This window comes from Artemia franciscana, unplaced genomic scaffold (assembly GCF_032884065.1).
Source record: "Artemia franciscana unplaced genomic scaffold, ASM3288406v1 PGA_scaffold_30, whole genome shotgun sequence".
Lineage (NCBI taxonomy): Eukaryota > Metazoa > Arthropoda > Branchiopoda > Anostraca > Artemiidae > Artemia > Artemia franciscana.
Window position 1 is genome coordinate 450,011 of NW_027062662.1, and position 21,861 is coordinate 471,871.

General features: G+C 34.7%; 1 protein-coding gene across 1 annotated transcript in view; it reads left to right on the forward strand.

Moving 5' to 3' along the window:
- Window positions 1–21,861, forward strand: part of LOC136041574 (glucose dehydrogenase [FAD, quinone]-like) — a 96,134-nt gene that overhangs the window by 66,927 nt on the left and 7,346 nt on the right. Inside the window, exons 6-7 of the mRNA XM_065726267.1 lie at window positions 10,400–10,615; window positions 11,613–11,897. Of these exons, the coding sequence (XP_065582339.1) occupies window positions 10,400–10,615; window positions 11,613–11,897 (501 nt within the window). The remainder of the gene's footprint in view (window positions 1–10,399; window positions 10,616–11,612; window positions 11,898–21,861) is intronic.

The window sequence follows — 21,861 nt, forward strand, 5'->3', positions numbered from 1 at the left end:
AGTTACAAGTGGTAGTAGCAGTCACAATTAGTAGTAGTAGCTGTCACACATAGTAGTAGCAGTCACAATTAGTAGTAGTAGCAGTCACAATTAGTAGCAGTAGCCGTAAGAAGTAGAAACAGCATTCACAAGTAGTAATAATAGTCGTAAATAGCAGTATTAGAGCGCTAACTGTGCTAGTAGTTACAAGTAATACAAGTAGTTACAAGAAGCATAGTCACAAATAGCAGTAATGTTTGTAAGTAGCAGTAGTAGTTGCGATTGGCAGTGGTAACCGTGAGTGGTAGTGGTTGTCACGATTAGTAGTAGTATTTGCAAGTGGGGGTAGTAGTAGCAGTAGTGGCTGTTTTGTTAGCACTGCAGTCTTGTAGTAATATGCACATAGTGTACTTTGGTTAGTTCAATATCCTCCTCAACATGCCCTGAAAGTTTCAACTTAACACCTTTAGCAATGCAATGTATCTAGGGGAGGGGTCCTCACTCGGGCCCTCTGTTGAACCTCATTTTATTATTATCTAATAATCTCTGATCCTTAGCACAGAACTAGGTACAGTGGGACAATGATTTTATAACCGCTTTCGATTATTTTCTGGTCTGTTTATCTGATTGGGTCACCAGCATAGTATTAACCCATCTGCTGTCAAAATTCTTACCTTTGTTAAGCAATCTTTGTGTTAACTGCTACTTTGAAAGATCATTGGTTTGTGGTCCTTCTCTTGTCTTTAGGTGATAAAGCAGTCATTCTTGCAGTTAAGCACGGGTGTTTCAGTTGATAAGCTAAAACCAAGTGTAGCCAAAAATTAGACAAGTGTGAAATGTCGAAAAAAAAATTCTCAGCTTTGGGGACGACGTCAGACGTCGTCTGACAATGATTCGTCAGACGACGAATCATTGAGTTTACATCGGGAAAAATTATATAGTAGCCTACTCATCAGGACATGGCCATAGCACCTGAACTTCTAACTTAAGCTCGAAAACTAGTACCAATTGCTTAGGTAGTAGTAGACAAACGTGCCCAAATAAACGCTGACGTTTAAGCTTGACACTGGTACCTTTTTTGAAAGAAGAGGTTCAGTTTCCGCTGAAACCAATTATAATATACTAAAAATGTGTTTAAAAATAAACGTAGACTATTATTTCCCAGGTCATATCATACGCTGAAAAACAAAGGAAGTTTTTGCGGTAAACAAGGGTGTTAACGTGAATTGGGAACACCCCTTGGGAAACTTCTTTAAAAATCAGTCGAATTCCTATCATAAAGACGCTGGTGTCTAAATGTGGAAGTCTTCTAGTAACAGTGAGCCGGCATAAATCCTCTACAGTCCTATTGAATACTGAGAAAAGAGATGAAATATAAATAAACAGAAAACAGCATTGTCTCATCAGAGAAATAATAGTGTTGTGTGGTCGGTAAGGACTTAAACTGCATGGGGACGAAAATTTGGGGATATAGACCTTAGTGTAGCTGGTAAAAACTATTGAAAATTTAGGACTTTACGACACTGTTGGCGGAAAAACGATCCAATAATGAAAGAGGTGTTTGATAAAAGTGCGGTCAAGTACTGATGCCCTATTATTCAGAACGAACTGGTTGATCTTGGAGGTTGATGTTACTGTCGCTACTACTACTACTACTTCTTACAACTATTGCTACTGCTTATTACCAATACTACTACATATGAGTACTAAGCTACTGGCAATTCTTGTGACTGTTTCTACGTACTACTATTTCTACTACTTGCGACAATTACTACTATCTGTTACAACTACAACGGCTTGCGATTACTACTTCTACATACAACAACTACTGCTTCTTACGACTGCTGCAACCACTTTTGAGTGCTACTCCTTCTTGGGACTACTATTTCTTGTAACAACTACTACTACTACTTTTGACTACTACAATCAATTGGGAATACTGCTGCCGCGTGCAAATACTAAGCTACTGCTACTATTTGCGACTACTTTTTGTAACTACTATTACTTCTTGTAACAACTACTACTACTTGTAGCTACTACTTCTATTTGTAACTACTACTTCTATTTACTACCACTATCAGTACTTGCGACTAATACTGCTACTTGTGACTACTACGACTACTGGCAAATAATAGTGATGTTGTTGAAGACAGATACAACTACTTGCGACTGCCACTACTACTGCTACCTGTGACTACTAGTACTGTTTGCAACTGCAACTACAACTTTCGACTGCTACTACTATTTGCGACTACTACCACTACTAATTATAGCCACTGCTACTTGTGACTGTTTATACTATTTGTGACTACTATTATTACTCATAGCTACAGCTGTTGCTTGCGACTACTACTATTGCTTACGACTACTACTACAACTACTTGCGACTACTACTTGTGGCTACTACTACTGCATGCAGCTACTAGGATACTGCCACTTATGCAACAAATACTAATTTTTTTTACTTGTACCGCTATTTGTGATTTATGCTACTACTACTATCTGTGATTTTTCCCACTACTTGAAAACTATGCCGGCTGCTACTGTTTATTGCTACTACTGATGTCAATTAACACTACTATTTACTCCCTCCACTCCTTCTTAGGACTGATACTGATGACTATCATTACTTTTTGGGTCTATTTGTGGCCACTACTACTGCGTGTGAATATTACTGCTACTTTTTACGGTTACTAGTGCTTGTAAAAATATACATTACTTGTGATTGCTACTACTACTGGCGACTATTTTTGACTCTTACTACAACTTGATACGAATGCTACTTCATGTAAATATTGCTGCTACTTGTGACTAGTACTACTGTTCAGGATTACTACTCCTGACCACTACTACCACTGCTTGTGACTTCTGCTAATTCTGACTACTTTACTAATTGCCACAACTACTACTTATGACTGCTGTTTTTAATTTCGGCTGATTTCATCGCTTACGACTCCTACTACTACTTGTAACTGCTGCCACTACTTAAAACTACTGCTACTTTTTGCTTCTACTGCTGCTAAGTATAATTGCCACAACTATTTGCCACTACTGTTGGTACTTGTGACTGGTGCTGCCTGAGACTTGTCCTATTTGCAACCATTAGTACTAATTTTGACAGTACTTGTGTATTAGCTAATAAACACTTGAGAAGTGAAGTTAGGTTAATCCTAATGAGATATAAACTTATTATAATATTTAGTTTATATAATAATACAGTTTGGGCTATATATTTGTACATTAAGGGTGGGGGGTAGTAAAGTATTTGAAAAGTGTCCCTAATGTAACCTAACGACCCCCCTCCCTGTCAAGTATGTATCAAGTATATAGCCCAAATTATACAAGTCTAATACATTCTGTCGAAGCCCAATGCACTGTATCACGCGTCAATTGACTTTGTATCTATGATTACATAAAAAAAAACTAGTTTTTCTAACTGAAAGTGAGGAGCAACATTAAAACTTAAAACGAACAGAAATTACTCCGTATATGAAATGGGTTGTCCCCTCCGCAATCCCTCGCTCTTTACGCTAAAGTTGGACTCTTTGCCACAATTCTACTTTTTAAAACAATTAAAAGCTTCAGCGTAAAGAGCGAGGGATTGCGGAGAGTAGAACCCATTTCATATACGGATTAATTTCTGTTCGTTTTAAGTTTTTAATGTCGCTCCTTACTTTCAGTTAGAAAAACTAGTATTTTTTCTATGTAACTTCTGAAAGTTTTTGAATTAATGCATGTTTGATTTTGGCTCTTCACACATAAATTATTAAAATGAAATTTACATTTTAATTCCTTTTTTGGCTAAATGGCTTTCTCTTAGTTCTTATCAGACGATTTTGAGAAATAAGAGATGGGGAAGGAGGCCTAGTTGCCATGCAATTTTTCGGTTACTCAAAAAGGCAACTATAATTCTTTTATTAGTAAAAAATATACGTAACTTAAGAATTAACTTACCTAACAAACTTTTATATTCTTAAATTTTATTATGTATATGAGGGGGTTTGTACCCTCGTTAATACCTCGCTCTTTACACTAAATCGTAAGTTTTGTGCCGATTCTTTAAGAATGACCCCTGAATCAGAAAGGCCGTAGAATAAATAATTGAAATTACTAAAAATATTATAGCATAAAGAGCGAGGTATTTATCTCCTCCTGAATACCTCGCTCTTTATGCTAAAGTATTTTTAGAACCCCTCATATGCGTAATAATCTCTGTTCGTTTTAAGTTTCAATGCTACTCCTTGCTTTCAACGGAAAAAACTTCTCCATGTTTATTTTTTCATTGTTTTTATAGTAATTTTAGAAAATCCTGCGCCCTTTTCATTGAATTTCTGTTTCCCCATGACATATTTCTCCAGGGAAAGATCCTCCCACATAGCCCCCTCTCCTCAACCCCACCCCCAAAACCAAAAAAATCCCCTGAAAACGACTGTACACTTCCCAATAACCATTATTATATGTAAACACTGGTCGAAGTTTGTAACTTGCAGCCCCTCCCCCAGGGACTGTGTGGGAGTAACTCATTCCCAAAGACATAGTTATTATGGTTTTTGACTATGCGGAACCAAATGGCTATATCAAAATTTTGATCTGTTGACTTTAGAGAAAAAATGAGCGTGGGAGGGGGCTTAGGTGCCCTCCAATTTTTTTGGTCACTTAAAAAGGGCACTAGAACTTTTTATTTCTGTTAGAATGAGCCCTCTTGCAACATTCTAGGATCACTTAGTTGACACGATGACCCCTGGGGAAAAGAAAAAAAACAACAAAAAAACAAACTAACAAATAAACACGCACCCGTGATTTGTCTTCTGGCAAAAAATACGAAATTCCACATTTTTGCAGATAGGAGTTTGAAAATTTTGCTATAGGGTTTTCTGATATGCCGAATGCGATGGTATCTCCCCTCAACCCTACCCCCAAAACCAAAAAATCCCCCTGAAAACGTCTGTACACTTCCCAATAACCATTATTATATGTAAACACTGGTCGAAGTTCGTAACTTGCAGCCCATCCCCCAGGGACTGTGGGGGAGTAAGTCATCCCCAAAGACATAGTTATCATGGTTTTCGACAATGCTGAATAAAATGGATATCTCAAAATTTTGATCCGTTGACTTTGGAAAAAATGAGCGTGGGAGGGGGCCTAGATGCCCTCCAATTTTTTGGTCACTTAAAAAGGGCACTAGAACTTTTCATTTCCGTTAGAATGAGCCCTCTTGCGACATTCTAGGACCACTCGGGCAATACGATGACCCCTGGGGAAAAGAAAAAAAAACAAATAAACACGCACCCGTGATTTGTCTTCTGGCAAAAAATACAAAATTCCACATTTTTTTAGATAGGAGCTTGAAACTTCTACAGTAGTGTTCTCTAATACGCTGAATCTGATGGTGTCATTTTCGTTAAGATCCTACGACTTCTAGGGGTTGTTTCCCCCTGTTTTCCTAAATAAGGCAAATTTTCTTAGGCTCGTAACTTTTGATGGGTAAGACTAAACTTGATGAAACTTATATATTTAAAATCAGCATTAAAATGCGATTCTTTTGATGTAGCTATTGATATCAAAATTCAATTTTTTAGAGTTTTGGTTACTATTTAGCCGGATCGCTCCTTACTACAGTTCGTTACCACGAACTGTTTGTAACTGGTCATCTGAGATCTAACTTAGGCGTAATTTTCGAGTGTGTACTAGCTAATACAAAACCTTGAAACAAAACACAAGACCAAAATAGGATGACCCTTTTTGACTAACGGTGAAAGGGTAAATAAGGTTTGCTTTTTAAAATTTTTATCAGTTGTATTATGCACGGAGGAAGCTAAGCCTCATTATGGTTAGCGTTTACTAATTTTTTTTCTTGTAGCAGAAGTTCTTTTAAGAATTTCACTTTCAATGTCTCCCGCATTCAATGTATCTGTTATTAAAGCAAGGTCTTCGTTCGAGTAAAACTTGTTATTGCAAAATTTCTTTGTAAGGTCTCCAAATATACGATAAGCTAATATACTAAGTCATATTTTGTAATTATTATGTCACTGAAGCATGTTCAAAATTTCAGTAATTGTAGTGCGTTTTAAAAAATAGTGTGCATAAGAAAACCTGTTTTACACACATAGTAAACAGACACGACACAGATACTTAGTTTGGGGGAGGGGGAATAGATTTTTCTTTTGTAAGATCTAATAACATGTTAATCGGACAAGTTAATCGGACTTTTTTAATTGGACAAGTGCATACGATTCGGGGAAATTTACAATTTTAGGGGGGCTAGCTTTAAGGTGCTCCCACCACCTGCGTATGTGACTGGATAGAACTAATTTGGAGTACGGGCCTGATTTTGATTGCTAAGATGTTAAAATTAATTTTTTTAATTACAAGCTGAGTTTTTTATTTAAGAAGTGTTTAGATCTCCGAAACTGACAGGATTACGGGTACTCTTCCTCCCTACTCTCCCTGAAGACTTCTGCCGTGATTGCCACCAAGGTTTTCATGAGTGTGGTGTTTAATAGAAAGTAATATGATATTCAAGATACCATCTCTAAAGGTGTTATCAGCCATGCCTTAAATGGAAAATATAGAAGGATCGACATTGATTTGTTGATGACAGAGGGGGAAAGGTAGCTTTTAACTGCCTTGAGTGTCAATTTTAGCTCAAGACACTTTTTGCAATATCTTTTGTAAGAAATGCGAATTTTGCGAAATTCCATTTTACGTGAAATGCTGGTATGAACGCAAAAATTTTAATTAAACGATGAATCAAATGTCCATAATTGTTTCACTTTGGAGTAGAATATATAGGAACCCATAAACAGACTCTAGCCTGACATATAGATATATATATATATATATATATATATATATATATATATATATATATATATATATATATATATATATATATATATATATATATGTCAGGCTAGAGTCTGTTTATAGGTTCCTATATATTCTACTCCAAAGTGAAACAATTATGGTCATTTGATTCATCGTTTAATTTTATACAGGTCCTGTATAGACAAAGTGCTTACTGTTTTCAGTTAGATTTTGTAGTTATTACTGCCACGTTTAATCGATAAAGTAAAAGATGTCCGATACGAGTGTACGGAATATGCTACCCCTTCCCTAAGACTAAAAATAAGTATGTCAAGAAACTTTAACTCTTGGCGACGAGACCTAGACAAAGTTCTATATTAGTCACTAATTTAGGAAAATAGTCTTCCTTTTCTCCTTCTGTCTCTCTCTTTTTTTTCTTTTTTTTATGTGTTTGTGCTGTTGTATTGATGATTTCTCTTTTCATAATATATATATATATATATATATATATATATATATATATATATATATATATATATATATATAGTTTATACGTCCTGTATTCATTACTATACTGTTTATCTGATTGTTAAGAAAATTCTTGGAAATTTCTTACGGAGGTTTTAGGTATACATCCCCTTCCAAGGCCGTCTGAATCTTTCCAACACTTTTTGCGCTGACAGGAATCAGAGACCCCTGAACAAAAATACTTAATGGGTGCTTTTTTTACATTATTCTCATTTTCTGGACATTAGCTATATAACAAACCCGATTGGCAAGCTAATAACAATGCTCATACTGATCATAACTTAGTTTTTCTAATACTTTTAAATTTAAAAGTACGATCGTTATTTTACATGTGAGGTAAATTTTCCAGGGGCGAATTTTCGGTTATGGGAGGGGTGGGTCAATTACGCAGGGTAGAATTTTCTATCGGAAAATTTTCGGTGAGGATTGGGAATATCGGGGGGAGAATTTTCCATGAGAAAGGAGGTCCACAGAGATGTTTTCCACAGGGCCTGGGATATCCATCCTCCATATTGCACTAAGATTCAAGCACCTTTCTTGTTTTTAATAGACATATTTAAAGTGAATTTACTACCGCACGGGATTGTTGCCCTAAACAAAAGCCTCAATACATATTTTTTTGACAATTTTGAACCATTGGCTATCCCAGAATTTATTATTGATAGTCTTTTCTTCATCCTTGGGACAAAATGACTGTTTTGTCGCCATAAAATTGCAGAAAAACGTAACTTTACCGTCATAAATCTTTTTGCTACTTCAATAGGGTCCTAAAACTTTTCATTTTCATTTTATTTAGCCTTCCCTCAGTTTCTAGTACCGTTGAGTTTAGTGGTGTAATTTTCGACAACATCACTTACTCACTCACTTTGCTCTTTTTTTTAGAAAATCAGTCAAACTTTCTTAGGCTCCTTACTCTCTGCTGGTAATCCTGAAATTTAATGAATTGAAATGCATAGAACTGCGTTAAAACACCTTTTTTGCATATATTTTTATCGAGACAAAGGTTTCAGTCTTAGTTGCTATTAGAACCAGTCGCTCCTTACAGTTCATTACCATGAACTACTAAATCAGATTTTCTCTAAGTGTGTTTTGATGAATGTTAAGTTACACAGAATAGTCTAAAGACCCCTCTTACCTTTCCCAACGATAAATTTGAAATGATAATACCCTTTTATGGCTGACAATACCCTTTTATGGTCATAATATACCCACTATCCTTGGAGGTCAGGCCACATACACCTTTGAATGAATAAACAAGCAATCCCACCACTATAGTGGTGGAATTGAAAATTGTTTATATATTTAGGATTGGTCCACATCTTTTATATTTCTTTGTATACTTTTGCATGTCTGGATTGGAAAATTGATAGAATTTCATGATGCAGCGGATTAGTCATCTGAACATAGATGAAATGTTTTGTATGTCAAGTTGCTCAAATTTGTCACTGAAATGGAGCAAGTAGCCGAAAATAGCTTATATGAAGAGCCTAAAATAAATAAATCAATTTTGTTTAATCTAGGTCATACAGTCTATGAATTAAAAAAAACCACGAAGCTGCCAACACGAGGCTTTATGAATTTATTTTAAGAGGAAAGTTAGATGATATATGGATTAATGAATGCTTTTGTTACATATCTATTGAAAGATAAATTGAGCGCAAAAAATAGTGAAAACATTAACACCAACGTAGAACACTATTTCCTGCTGATAACAACGTACGATTAGGCAGAACAATCAACAGCATATACTATCTTCTGTTGCACAAAATGCCCAAATATATGATAGTTGGGGGGTAGTAAGTATATTTTAATATATAAAGGGGTATTTTTTCAATTTTGTTAGTGAAATTTTCAAAAAATAAATTTTATTCATGGATATTCCTGAAAGGTGTGTTTTTGAAACCTTGGAGGGAGAGGAAGGCGGGAGAAAAAAACTATGGGAAGGGATACATCCCCCCAATAGCCATGACAGTTTGCAACATCTAAGCTCTGAGGCAGGATCCATTTGACAAATCATGTGCGCACACGTTCGAATGCTGATAGTCGATTAGAAGATTTGCCTACATGGGGTGGGGGACGTTAATATCTAGTTTTTTTTTTATAAACTGTGTTTATCTTTATGTCTAATTATGTGTTATTTTGTACACTGTGACATTTTTTTTTAAGAGCAATCTAGGAAGAGGCATTTTTAGCCAGCACGGGGGCAAGGATGGGGACCTTGCTCTGTCATCTATCTATTTGAACGATATATGCATGTAGGGATTTTCAAGTACCACTAGTCTCTTTAGTCTCTTTATCAATGCAGTAAGGCTGGTGTGTGCCACCTAGGTACAATCTCGTTATTCATGTCATTCCAGATGGAACCAAAAGGTCCATCTCTCTCATAAATAATGCGCACCAAGTGGGGCAGTGAGACACAAGGCAGCAGCCTTAGCTTTGCTGCTAAAATCTTTTAGCAAAATCCTTGTATATTGTTGTAGGAAAAGTTTCTCTAGACTGAAATTTAATTAGTTAATATTTAGAAAGTTAGAAAGTTAATACTTATTCTTTCCAACCCATAATGCTCAGGCAGCAGCCTTAGCTTTGCTGCTAAAATCTTTTAGCAAAATACTTATATATTGTTGTAGAAAATTTTTTTCTAGACTGAAAGTTAATTAGTTAATAATTAGAAAGTTAGAAAGATAATGCTTATTCTTTCTAATCCATTACACTCAGGCAGCAGCCTTAGCTTTGCTGCAAAAATCTTTTAACAAAATAGTTTTATATTGTTCTAGGAAAAATTTCTCTTGACTGAAAGTTAATTAGTTAATACTTGGAAAGTTAGAAAGTTAATACTTATTCTTTCCAATTTATAATGCTCAGGCAGCACCTTTTAACAAAATACTTGTATATTGTTGTAGAAAATTTTTTTTTAGACTGATAGTTAATTAGTTAATACTTAGAAAGTTAGAAAGTTAATGCTTATTCTTTCTAATTCACTATGCTCAGGTAGCAGCCTTAGTTTTGCTGCTAAAATCTTTTAACAAAATACTTTTAAATTGCTGCTGGAAAATCTTTCTAGACTGAAAGTTAATTATTTTTTCAGATCTTAATAGACCCACACACAAAACGTGCATACGGTGTTGAGTTCCAAAAGAAGGATAAAATTTATGTTGTGTATGCAACTAAGGAAGTAATTTTATCAGCTGGTAGTGTGAATACCCCACATCTGTTGATGCTTAGCGGAATAGGCCCAGCTGAACATTTAAGAGAAATGAATATACCCCTTATACATGACGCACCAGTTGGCAACAATCTTCAGGTGAGACTCATTATATTTGACTAATGTCGAAGAGAGGGCTGATCAACAGACTAATCAACGGAGACTTCTCGGAGATAGCTATTTCTGTTAGCGATGTCTGTTGATTTTGCCTCCTTCTTCAGTTCTTGGGGCTTCTACAGATACCGTTAATCTTAAATATATGTGGATTCACTGAAAAAATCCAAACCAAGTCATTTGACTTTTCCTTATCTAGTTTTGCGGTTTTTCTTTCTTTGTTTACTTTTTATTCTATTGCTGATTTTGATTCTTAGGTTTGCTAACTACAAGCAATTACAAGCTTTACTCTCTGTTGGGGTTTATTATCACTTTTCTTATATTCTATTGACTTGAGTCAATCAACTCATTTATTCATAATCAGTTTGAATGTGCCTTGATGAGGTACTTCAAAAATTATCAAGGCGTTTAATTTTTAAAATAAAAAGTTTTATTATGAAATTGAGCAAAGTTGAAACTAAAAATAAAAAAATTGCTCCTTCGCAGTTTATGTAATTGATTGCCGACATAGCTGCCTCAGGTTAACTGGCTCGTTTTGTTTTCTAATATTCATTGATATTTGAAAAACGAGCCTTTTACTGAAAATTCATAACCGACGCAATAAAACTTGATTTTGAGCAGAAAAATCATTAGTAGTGGTTGAGGAAAAATATTCCATGAGAAACAAAATTGTTCATCAGTCAGGGTTGACGATGCGTTTACTTTAATTTTATTGACTAAAATTTATTTAAATACAATTTTGTTGAACAAAATAAATTGCATCATTTATACCATGATGTAATTATTACCGTATATTCCGTCAATCAGGTCTTAAGCTAATGAACCTGATCAGTTACATCTTCAAAAAGTTCCTTTATTACGATTGCCAATTTTTGCGATTTCTCCTTGATTGTTGTTCCCGCAAATTGTATTTTAATCGCGAAGTTGTCCCTTATTTGCATGTGTGGTGAAAGAGAAAATATAATTTCTATTCCTGTTCCAGGACCACATAGCGGCTGGTTGGATGACCTTTCTCATCGATCAGCCAGTTTCAATGGTACAATCCAGATTTGAGAATTTACCATCTATTTTGCGTTACCAGTTGTTCTCGTCTGGACCACTATCAGTGCCTGGAGGTGTTGAGGGATTGGCTTGGGTCAAGACGAAATTTGAAAACCAGACAGATGATTATCCAGATATTGAGTTTCATTTTGTGTCAGGTACACCCGCATCCGATGGAGGGGCGCAAGTTAGGTGGATACATGGGCAGTCAGAAAGGACATGGAATGTAAGGTTTTAACTGTTTCTCTCAAGTTAGGCTCTAACAGGAGTCACATTTTCTTCGGCAATGAGGCCTAATCAAAAGAAAAAAAAAACGGTGGAGAATATTTGGTTAGATTTTACCCCTGATAAAATTGAAAAAGTCATTTCCCTGGCTAGTAAAGTTTCAATTACTATAAATGAAAGCTTTCTTTTTTGAAGGATATGCTGTTAAATGTACAGTTTTAGATATTGGTTGTTGTCCTTTTTAGATAGGCGTTCATTCGAAATAGTTTTTTTTAAGTACTCTTAGAAGACTTCATTTTAAGTTCGTTAAAACCGACAGAAGAAGGTTAAAAGCTATTAAATGTAACTTTGCTGCTATACAACCTCAGCAAGAAACTGTGATTTACATGTATGCAAATGGCATGATTGGAAAATTATAGGCGTTCATTCGAAATAGTTTTTTTAAGTACTCTTAGAAGACTTCATTTTTAGATGAATTAGGAACACTTTATCAAAGATATGGAGGAAAGATGAAAGGTATGAAATCTAGTGAATTAGAAAGAAAGACTCAGTCCGTAAAAACCTACAGAAGAAGGTTGAAAGCTATTAAAGGTAACTTTGATGCTATACAACCTCAGCAAGAAACTGGGATTTACATGAATGCAAATGAAATGGTTGAAAAATTATATAGTTTGCAAGGTAGCAGAGCGGCTGGAAATACATCTGATGGAGTGAGAAATGAAGCTATTGACCTGCTCGATTCACTATTCAAAAATAAATTTATTATTAAGAAAACTGACTACCTCAGAACTTGAATTTTATGAAGAAAAATAGTTTCTAATAAATGTTTTTGATTATTATTGAGGGTAACAAAAGTGAAATTGTACAGTCTTATACGGGTAATCCAATTGTATTAGATTGAAATAATGATTATTAAATAACTTTAACTCAATGTACACTATAATAATCTTGACATAATATTAATGGTCAATTTAAAAACAATACGTTTGAACACAGGGAAACAAAAGGATGAATGGGTTAACGTTGTTATAGCCAGTGGATTGTATGATGAAGAGGGCTTAAATTATTAACTCGTTATTTCAATTCATCCCTAGATCGATGTTCAATCATTATATCATCTAATCTAGCAACATTGAAATTTGTTCTCCTAATGAGGAGTCATTTATCCTGAAATATTTAGTACAAAACGGAGTTGTGACGCCATAATTCAGTTCAAATTTTTTCAGTGTTTTCACAAAAGAGTGCGCGGAGCTAAATCTTGAGATTAATGTGAACAAGTCGAAGATAGTGCGCTTTAACCCGCTAAAAAGTGATGTTATAGAGCCAAATGTTCCATTCCTTCTAACAAACAGTATCAAGATCCTTGGAGTTACTTTCTCCAATGACTTCAGCTTTGCCGCACATATTGAAAATGTGGTTAAAAGTGCAAACGCTAGTCTACAGATTTTAAACGGTATGCGTAGGTTCAGTGCGAACACAGATAGTATTAAGTATGCATACATAGCGTATGTCCGCCCCATTCTGGAATATGCGTGTCCTGTTTGGGTGCCCTCAGCACTTAGAACAGTGTACCTTTGTCAGAAGCTTGAATCGGTTCAGAAGCAAGCGGGATCGATCATCTTGGGCAGCCGTGACATCTCCTACGAAAAGGCTCTGGAAATACTAGGACTGCCGTCACTCCAAAACCGGTACGAAACTCTGATAATGAGTTTTGGAAAGTTCTTGCTTTCTAAATCTCAGCGCCGTGACATTCTACCTGATCAACCTCTACCATCGAGAACGAGAAAGAAAGATAAGTTAGTTCCCGTTAAAGCAAGAACAAACCGATATGGTAATTCGTTCGTCCCGGTTTTCCTCAAAATGTATAATAACAGTTAATATTTATAGTTTGATTTATATTTACAAGTGTAGTTTGATTTTGAATATGTTGTGAAGAAACACAAATCAGCGACAGCTGTCAAGATTTTGCTATTAAACCTCTCTACTGCTACTACTACTTGTTATTATTTTGAAAGAGAATTATAAATTCCGGTATAATAGTGTTTTATCTTAGGATATGGAAATGAAGCTGAACTTAGTAGTAAACATAATGAAGGTACTAAAGTCTCTAATATTACGAGAAATATTAATAAAATACATATTCACTGCTCATTAGTGGATAGTTTAACTGTGAATGGGAATGCAACCTCTAATGTGATCTAAAATTTTGCTCCAAAAGCATATCCTGGAATGCTACTCTGTGAGATTCCTGTAGAAAGGTAATACCTTCCAATCAACTGAAACAAATATATCAGCGCACTAAAAATGACTATAATTGATTAATTAGGTAGGTTAATTGATCTAAATGGTGAGAATATTGAATATGTTTTAGATTTGAAAGAAGTTTAATAGGATTGTTTAACAGAATTCATCTATAATAAATGTCTGTCAATAAAAAACAATTATTGAATACAAGACAGTATGGTAGGGTTGGTAGTTTCTTTAAAAATATCGCCAATTCTCAATTCTTCAAGACGTCCATAAAAAATATAAAAGATGAAGCTCGCTCCATGTATAACACTATGATTAAACCTCGACTGGATTTCTTTAAAAACAGAGCAATTGAATATGGAAAAGATTGGATAGGTTATAACCAACGAGAGTTAAATGAGGTGAGCTCTCTAAAAGATATTGTTTCAAATAACAAGAGATATTTCAATAAACATCTTGATAAACAGAGGAAAGGCTTATTAGATGTAATGATTTTAGGGAAGGGACTTAAACTACATTTTCGTTGATGCTCTTTTCGACACCCTCAATGACAAGATCCACCTCTATTGTTTGAAAATCTTTAAAAGTTTCTTGAGCCATTTTTTCCGTATATAAATGGCAGTGAATTAAGCTGTAGCTCCTTATTGGGTAAAATTTGAAAAGCCTATTGTTGATGGTTCTACAACCAAATATGAATATACAGAGATTAGAGAAAATTATGTAAATGTATCTCAACAATCAAATTATAATTTCATTTTAAATTATTCGAAATCTTGGATTCTTCCAAGTTGTAGTTACCCTTTTACAAAAGTAAAAATAACACGATTGGTCTGAAAAAATATGCGAATTAATGATGAAGCTACTTTAACTAATAACGGATTTTGTTCAGAAATTAAATAAAAAAAAAACTAGTTTTTTAACTGAAAGTAAGGAGCGAAATTAAAACTTAAAACGAACAGAAATTACTCCGTATATGAAACGGGTTGTCCCCTCCTCAATGCCTCACTCTTTACGCTAAAGGTTTTAATTGTTTTAAAAAGTAGAACTGGGGGAAAGAGTCAAACTTTAGCGTAAAGAGTGAGGGATTGCCGAGGGGACAACCCATTTCATATACGGAGTAATTTCTGTTCGTGGTAAGTTTTAATGTCGCTCCTTACTTTCAGTTAAAAAAAAACTAGTTTTTTTTATTTAATTTCTGAACGTTTTTGAATTAATGCATGTTCTATTTTGACTCTCCGCACATAAATTATTAAAATGAAATTTGCATATCAATTCTTTTTTTGGATAAATGGCTTTCTCTTAGTTTTGATCAGACGATTTTGACAAAATAAGGGGTGGGGAAGGAGGCCTAGTTGCCCTCCAATTTTTCGGTTACTTAAAAAGGCAACTAGAACATTAAATTTTTAACGAACGTTTTCATTAGTAAAAAATATACGTAACTTAAGAATAACTTACGTAACAAACTTTTATATTCTTATATTTTTATTATGTAAATGAGGGGGTTTGTCCCCTCGTTAATACCTCGCTCTTTACGCTAAATCTTAAGTTTTGTCCCAATTCTTTAAGAATGACCCCTGAATCAGAAAGGCCGTAGAATAAATGTTTGAAATTACTAAAAATACTTTAGCATAAAGAGCGAGGTATTTATCTCCTCCTAAATACCTTGCTCTTTATGCTAAAGTATTTTTAGAACCGCTCATATGCGTAATAATCTCTGTTCGTTCTAAAGTTTTAATGCTACTCCTTACTTTCTATTGAAAAAAAACTTTTTCATGTTTATTTTTTCATTTTTTTATAGTAATGCTAGACAATCCCGCGGCCTTTTCATTGGATTTCTCTTTCCCTATGACATATTCCTCCAAGGAAAGATCCTCCCACATAGCCCCCTCACCTCAACCCCATCCCCAAACCAAAAAAAATCCCCCTGAATACGTCTGTACACTTCCCAATAACCATTACTGTATGTAAACACTGATCAAGTTTGTAACTTGCTGCCCCTCCCCCAGGAACTGTGGGGGAGTAAGTCATCCCCAAAGACATATTTATATGGTTTTCGACTATGCGGATCAAAATGACTATCTCAAAATGTTGATCCATTGACTTTGGAAAAAAATGAGCAAGGGAGGGGCCTAGGTGCCCTCCACTTTTTTGGTCAACTTTTCATTTCCGTTAGAATGAGCCCTCTTGCAACATTCTAGGACCACTTGGTCGATACGATGACCCCTGGGAAAAAAAAACAAATAAACACGCACCCGTGATCTGTCTTCTGGCAGAAAATACATTCCACATTTTTGTAGATGGGAGCTTGAAATTTTCGCTTTAGGGTTCTCCGATACGCTGAATGCGATGGTGTGATTTTCGTTAAGATTCTATGACTTTAGGGGGTGTTTCTGCCTATTTTCCAAAATAAGGCAAATTTTTTCAGGCTCGTAACTTTTTATGACAAAGACATATTTGATAAAACTTATATATTTAAAATCAGCATGAAAATCTGATTCTTTTGATGTATCTTTTAGCATCAAAATTCCGTTTCTTAGAGTTTCGTTTACTATTGAGCCGGGTCGCTCCTTACTACAGTTCGTTACAACAAACTGTTTGATGCTTAATTTATTATCAATGGAAAATGTTTTGAAAGTATTGATTATGTAGGTAAAACGACTACTGTTAAAAATTTATTAGAATTTTCGGATTTCGGACTGGCGACATGCTGAATTTAACTGAGGACATGAAGAATTTAACTGGGGACATTTTGGATTAAACTGGGGACATGAAGAATTTAACTGGGGAAATGTTGAATTTAACTGGAGACATGAACAATTTAACTGGGGACTTGAATTTAACTGGGGACATGTTGAATTTAACTGGGGACATGTCGAATGGAACTGGGGACATGAAGAATTTAACTGGGGACATGTTGAATTGAATTGGAGACATGTTGAATTGAACTGGGGACAGGAAAATTTTAATTGGGGACATGTTGAATGAATCTGGGGACGTTTTGAATTTAATTGGGGACATGAAGAATTTAACTGGGGACATGTTGAATTGAACTAAGGACATGAGAAATTTAACTGGGGGGATGAGGAATTTAAATGGGTACATGCTGAAATGAACTGGGGACATGAAGAATTTAACTGGGGGCATGAAGAATTTAACTGGGTAAATGTTGAATTGAACTGGGGACATGAAGAATTTAACTGGGGGCATGTTGAATTGAACTGGGGACCTGAAGAATTAAACTGGGAGATGTCGAACTGAACTGATGACATGAAAAATTTAACTGGGGACATGTTGAATTTAGCTGGGAACATGTTGAGTCAAAATGGGATATGAAGAATTTAACTGGGGATATGTTGAATTTAGCTGAATTTTCGGATGGCTATAGTCGAAGCGCAGCTGCTAATATGCTTTTGAATGAAGATAAAACCCAATCTGTTGATTCCTTAAAAGCAGAAAATAAGTTTGGAACCACTTTTACACCTGTTGCAGCAGGTGGTGAAACCATTACAACAAAACGAAATAGCGCTTTCAATAGTGGTTTATTTAAAAGATTGAATAATTCAAAAGAAGGTCACGCAGTTAGCATGTTTATACCATTTTAACGATTATTTGGATTTTGTCGTATTACGATATTAATCGTGTTTTTAGAAGCGTTACATATCAAATTATATTAAAAAGAAACGATTTTTCTATTATTATTATAAAATCTGGAGCTCAAACTTTTCAAGTAGATGTAATGCATTTATCATGGATGTTGCCAGTATTACATCCCAATTTACCCATAGCGACTCAATTCAAATGTGGATTAACGAAGAAGGTGGAACAATTTAAATCTGGATTAGGAAAGGGCAGCTCATTTGAATTAAGATGGGAAGCGTGTAATACTTTTAAAAGTGATAATAAAATGGACAAATATGGAGGGTAGTCAGTGAACGCTGTAACACAACTATAATTATTATTGTGTTACAGAAATCTGAAAAATATAACAGTTAAAGACAAGAAAATATGGTATTTGACCATATGAACACTAATAAAATTAAAGTGAAAGTAAATGTGTATAAATATCAACAAGAAGATTTTAAATGTGATTTGATGCTAATAAATATTATTTTAGATTAAAAAACTTAATTTTTACCTATCCCATTATACCTTTTCAAATTTTCATTCAGGGACTGAGACCCCTTCCAAAAGGATCTTGTCGTGAGCCCCTCACAAGTTTGTGTATATTCTGCTAAATAAGCAACCGAAACTCTTTTACATTATCACATTTTATAGAATAGGAAACATAGTATAGGAAAAATGGAATATAATTAAACTCTTATTGCACAAATTCATCAAATCTTATTTCACAAGACCTGTCTTGATCTTCAAGTTCAGGATGGGAAATTGTTAAAATATTTGAAATTTTCATTTAAAATGGTGTGAATCAATTGAAAAGGAAGTAAATTGATGGGGTGATCCAGGTGGGGCCTATTACCCGTGTTCACATTGTGAAAAAGTGTAAAAATGAGACCAAATTTGACTTCCAAGGATCTGTTTCCATTCTAGGCTAAGGAATGGAAAATGTTCAAAATGTGCAATATTTGTTGTTGAAATGATGTAAAATGAACAGAAAATGATGTAATGATGAAAATGATGAACAGAAAATGATGGGGTGATCTAGGTGATGCAGAATCGGCAATTACTATACTACTGACAATATTTACCATCTTCTGTCAAACTTTAGCTTTTGCACCAGGTCTGATATTGGACTATTTTTAATCTATGCTCTATATAGCCAAGGCAGCAGATGCGAGTAGAAACTCAAGTTTGACCCTGAAAGACAAAACAAAAAAACACTATCTAAAGGTGCCCAGCAAAATTATTTAGTTAACACAAAAAACCTATATATCTTTGTTAATTTCTGCTGTTTTATTTATATTTTTCATTTAAATACTGTTTTATTTTCATTTTTCATTTGAATTGTATCACAGATATTAATAGAGAGTAAAACAATGCATTGTAGTTTTCTAGCTAGCAAAAACCAACACCATCTAATGTTGCCCAGCAAAACCATTTAGTTGACACAAGAAACATATATATGTTTGCTATTTATGCTGTTTTATTTATTGAGTTTTTCATTTAAATTGGGTTACAGATAATAATTGCGAGTAACACTGCGCATTATAGTTTTCTAACTAGCATCTATTCGGTAGACAGCCTTAGTCCTACTAGGTTTATGCTCAATAAGAGGTTAAAAAACAAGATAATCTACCTACTTTTGAAGAACTCATCGGTCGGAATTTGGACCGATTAAAATCCAAATTTAATCAAATTAAAATTTAGCTTTTTTATTTTTCTACTAGAAACACTGCACTTTCAGTAGTACCAGTAGTTTTTTTGCCCATGTGCCTATTGTGCCCACGTCAAATTCAAATTTTATGGAATTTAAATTTAGCTTATTTAAAATTTATACTTCATTTTCAGTTGTGTTAGTAGCTAGTAGTGCCTATGTGCCAACTGTACCCATGTTTATACACATGCTCCGATTGAAATTTCATGATCTTTAGTAAGGTCGTTACGAGCAGTTTCTTAAAGACCAACGTTTCAATATTTTCAAAGGATTCGCGGAAACGAACTGTAAGTAAAGGGTGACCCTGCTCAAGAGTGATTGGAACTCTAAAAAATGAATTCTAAATATATAAGTTTCATCAAGGTTAGCCCTACTCATCAAAAGGTACGAGCCTGAGAGAATTTCCTTATTTCCGAAAAAAGAAGGAAACACCTTATAAAAGTCATGGAATCTCAATGAAAATCAAACCATCAGATTCAACGTACCGGAGAACCCTATTGTACAAGTTTCAAGCTCCTATGTGGAAAAATCTGGGATTTTGAGTTTTTTGCCAGAAGAATGATCACAGTTGCATGTTTTTTTTTTTTTTTTTTTTCCAGTGGTGATCGTATCGATCCAGTGGCTCTAGAAGTCAAGGGGGCTCATTCAAACGGAAAATAAAAGTTTTAGTGCCCTTTTGAAGTGACCAAAAATTTGGAGGGTAACTAGGCCTCCTCCAACGCTCATTTTTCCAAAGTCACCAGATCAAAATTTTGAGGTTGCCATTTTGTTCAGCATAGTCGAACAATCTAGTAACTAAGGGTTTGAGGACGACTTAATGTCCCACAGTCTCCGGAGGAAGGGCTGCAAGTTATGAGCTTTTCCCATTGTTTACAAATAGTATTGGTTATTGGGAAGCATACAGACGTTTTCAAGAGGGATTTTACTGCTGGGGTCGGGGTAGAGGGTTACTTCGAAGGATCTTTCCATAGAGGAATTTTTCATGATGGAAGAGAATCTTCCATGAAGGGGCGCCAGATCTCCCAGCATTATTTAAAAAAACGATCAAAAAATAAAAAAACAAAACGAGTTTTTTTCCAATTGAAAGTAAGGAGCAACACTAAAACTTAAAACGGACTGAAGTTATTACGTATATGAGGGGGTGCAACCCCTCGTTAATACCTTACTCTTTTACTTTCAGTTAAAAAAAACTTTTTTTTGTTTTATTTAATCTATGTAAAGTACGATTCGGGCAAAATTATTATTATTATTATTTATTATTATTATTGTTTTATATCAGGGCACTTCACACAGAAGGAGTTGTCATAGAAACTTAAGTTCTAGAGGCCCTCTTCAAATTCAAAGTGATTGGAGGGCAGCATATCCTCCTCCCTTACACGTCAGGTTTTTCTGAAATGCATCTGATAAAATTTCAAGATAGCCATTTCTTCAAAAACAGTTCAAATATCTCATAACAAGGCTTTTAGGGTTGACACTATTCCCCAGAGTCTAGGAGAAAGGGTTGTTACTTATGCCCCGGGAACATATAAATTTTTCTTAGAAGCAGTGGTCATATGAACTTTAGAGGAGGCTCATTTGATTGGAAATATATAGTTCTAATTCCCTTTGAAGAGTCAAAAGTGATGGAGGGCAACTAGCCCGTCTCTGGATTCTCTTATCACTAAACCCATCCAATCAAAATTGTGAGATGGCCATTTTGTTCCCGATAATCCAAAGAGTATTTAACAATGTAGTTGGGGTGGACAAAAATTCCAGAAGAGCCAAAATTAACGTGAATGGTGCTGATAACCCCCGTGACTTCTCAAAACCACAACATGATTTGTAATTAATTGAAAAAGTAGATGAGTTTTAAATGTTTTCACTTTTTTTTACTTCGATAGATAAAAATTATTAAAACATATGGAATAAGTATCAGTATGTGTCTATTAAACTGACAATTCACGTTCATTTGTTGTTTTTTTTTTGCATTTTTTTTTCAATAAAGTGCTAATTATGTTCTGGTCTTGATAAAGCATGGGGTTATAACCCCTACTTATGTTAATTTTTGCTTGTTTTGAATTTGACTCAGTCATTTATTCTAGATTCTGTTCGTATTCAGTTTCATTTATTTATTGATAGTGAATTGTCGTAGTTTTACGCTTGGAAGATTATTTGAATTTATTTCTGCTCATTTTTGGCTTAATGGAGCTCTACTTTTCTTTGAAAAACTTATTGTTCAGACAAGGTGTTGCAATGCCCCAATTGGGGTTGCAATGCCTAAAGATTTTGAGAAAAAGTTATATCTTTATAAAACATTGAAAAAATGATTGCAGCCTGTCCTCCTATATTTTCGTGAATTCCCATCTTGACCCTGAGCTTGGTAAACTTTAATACTGGCATATTT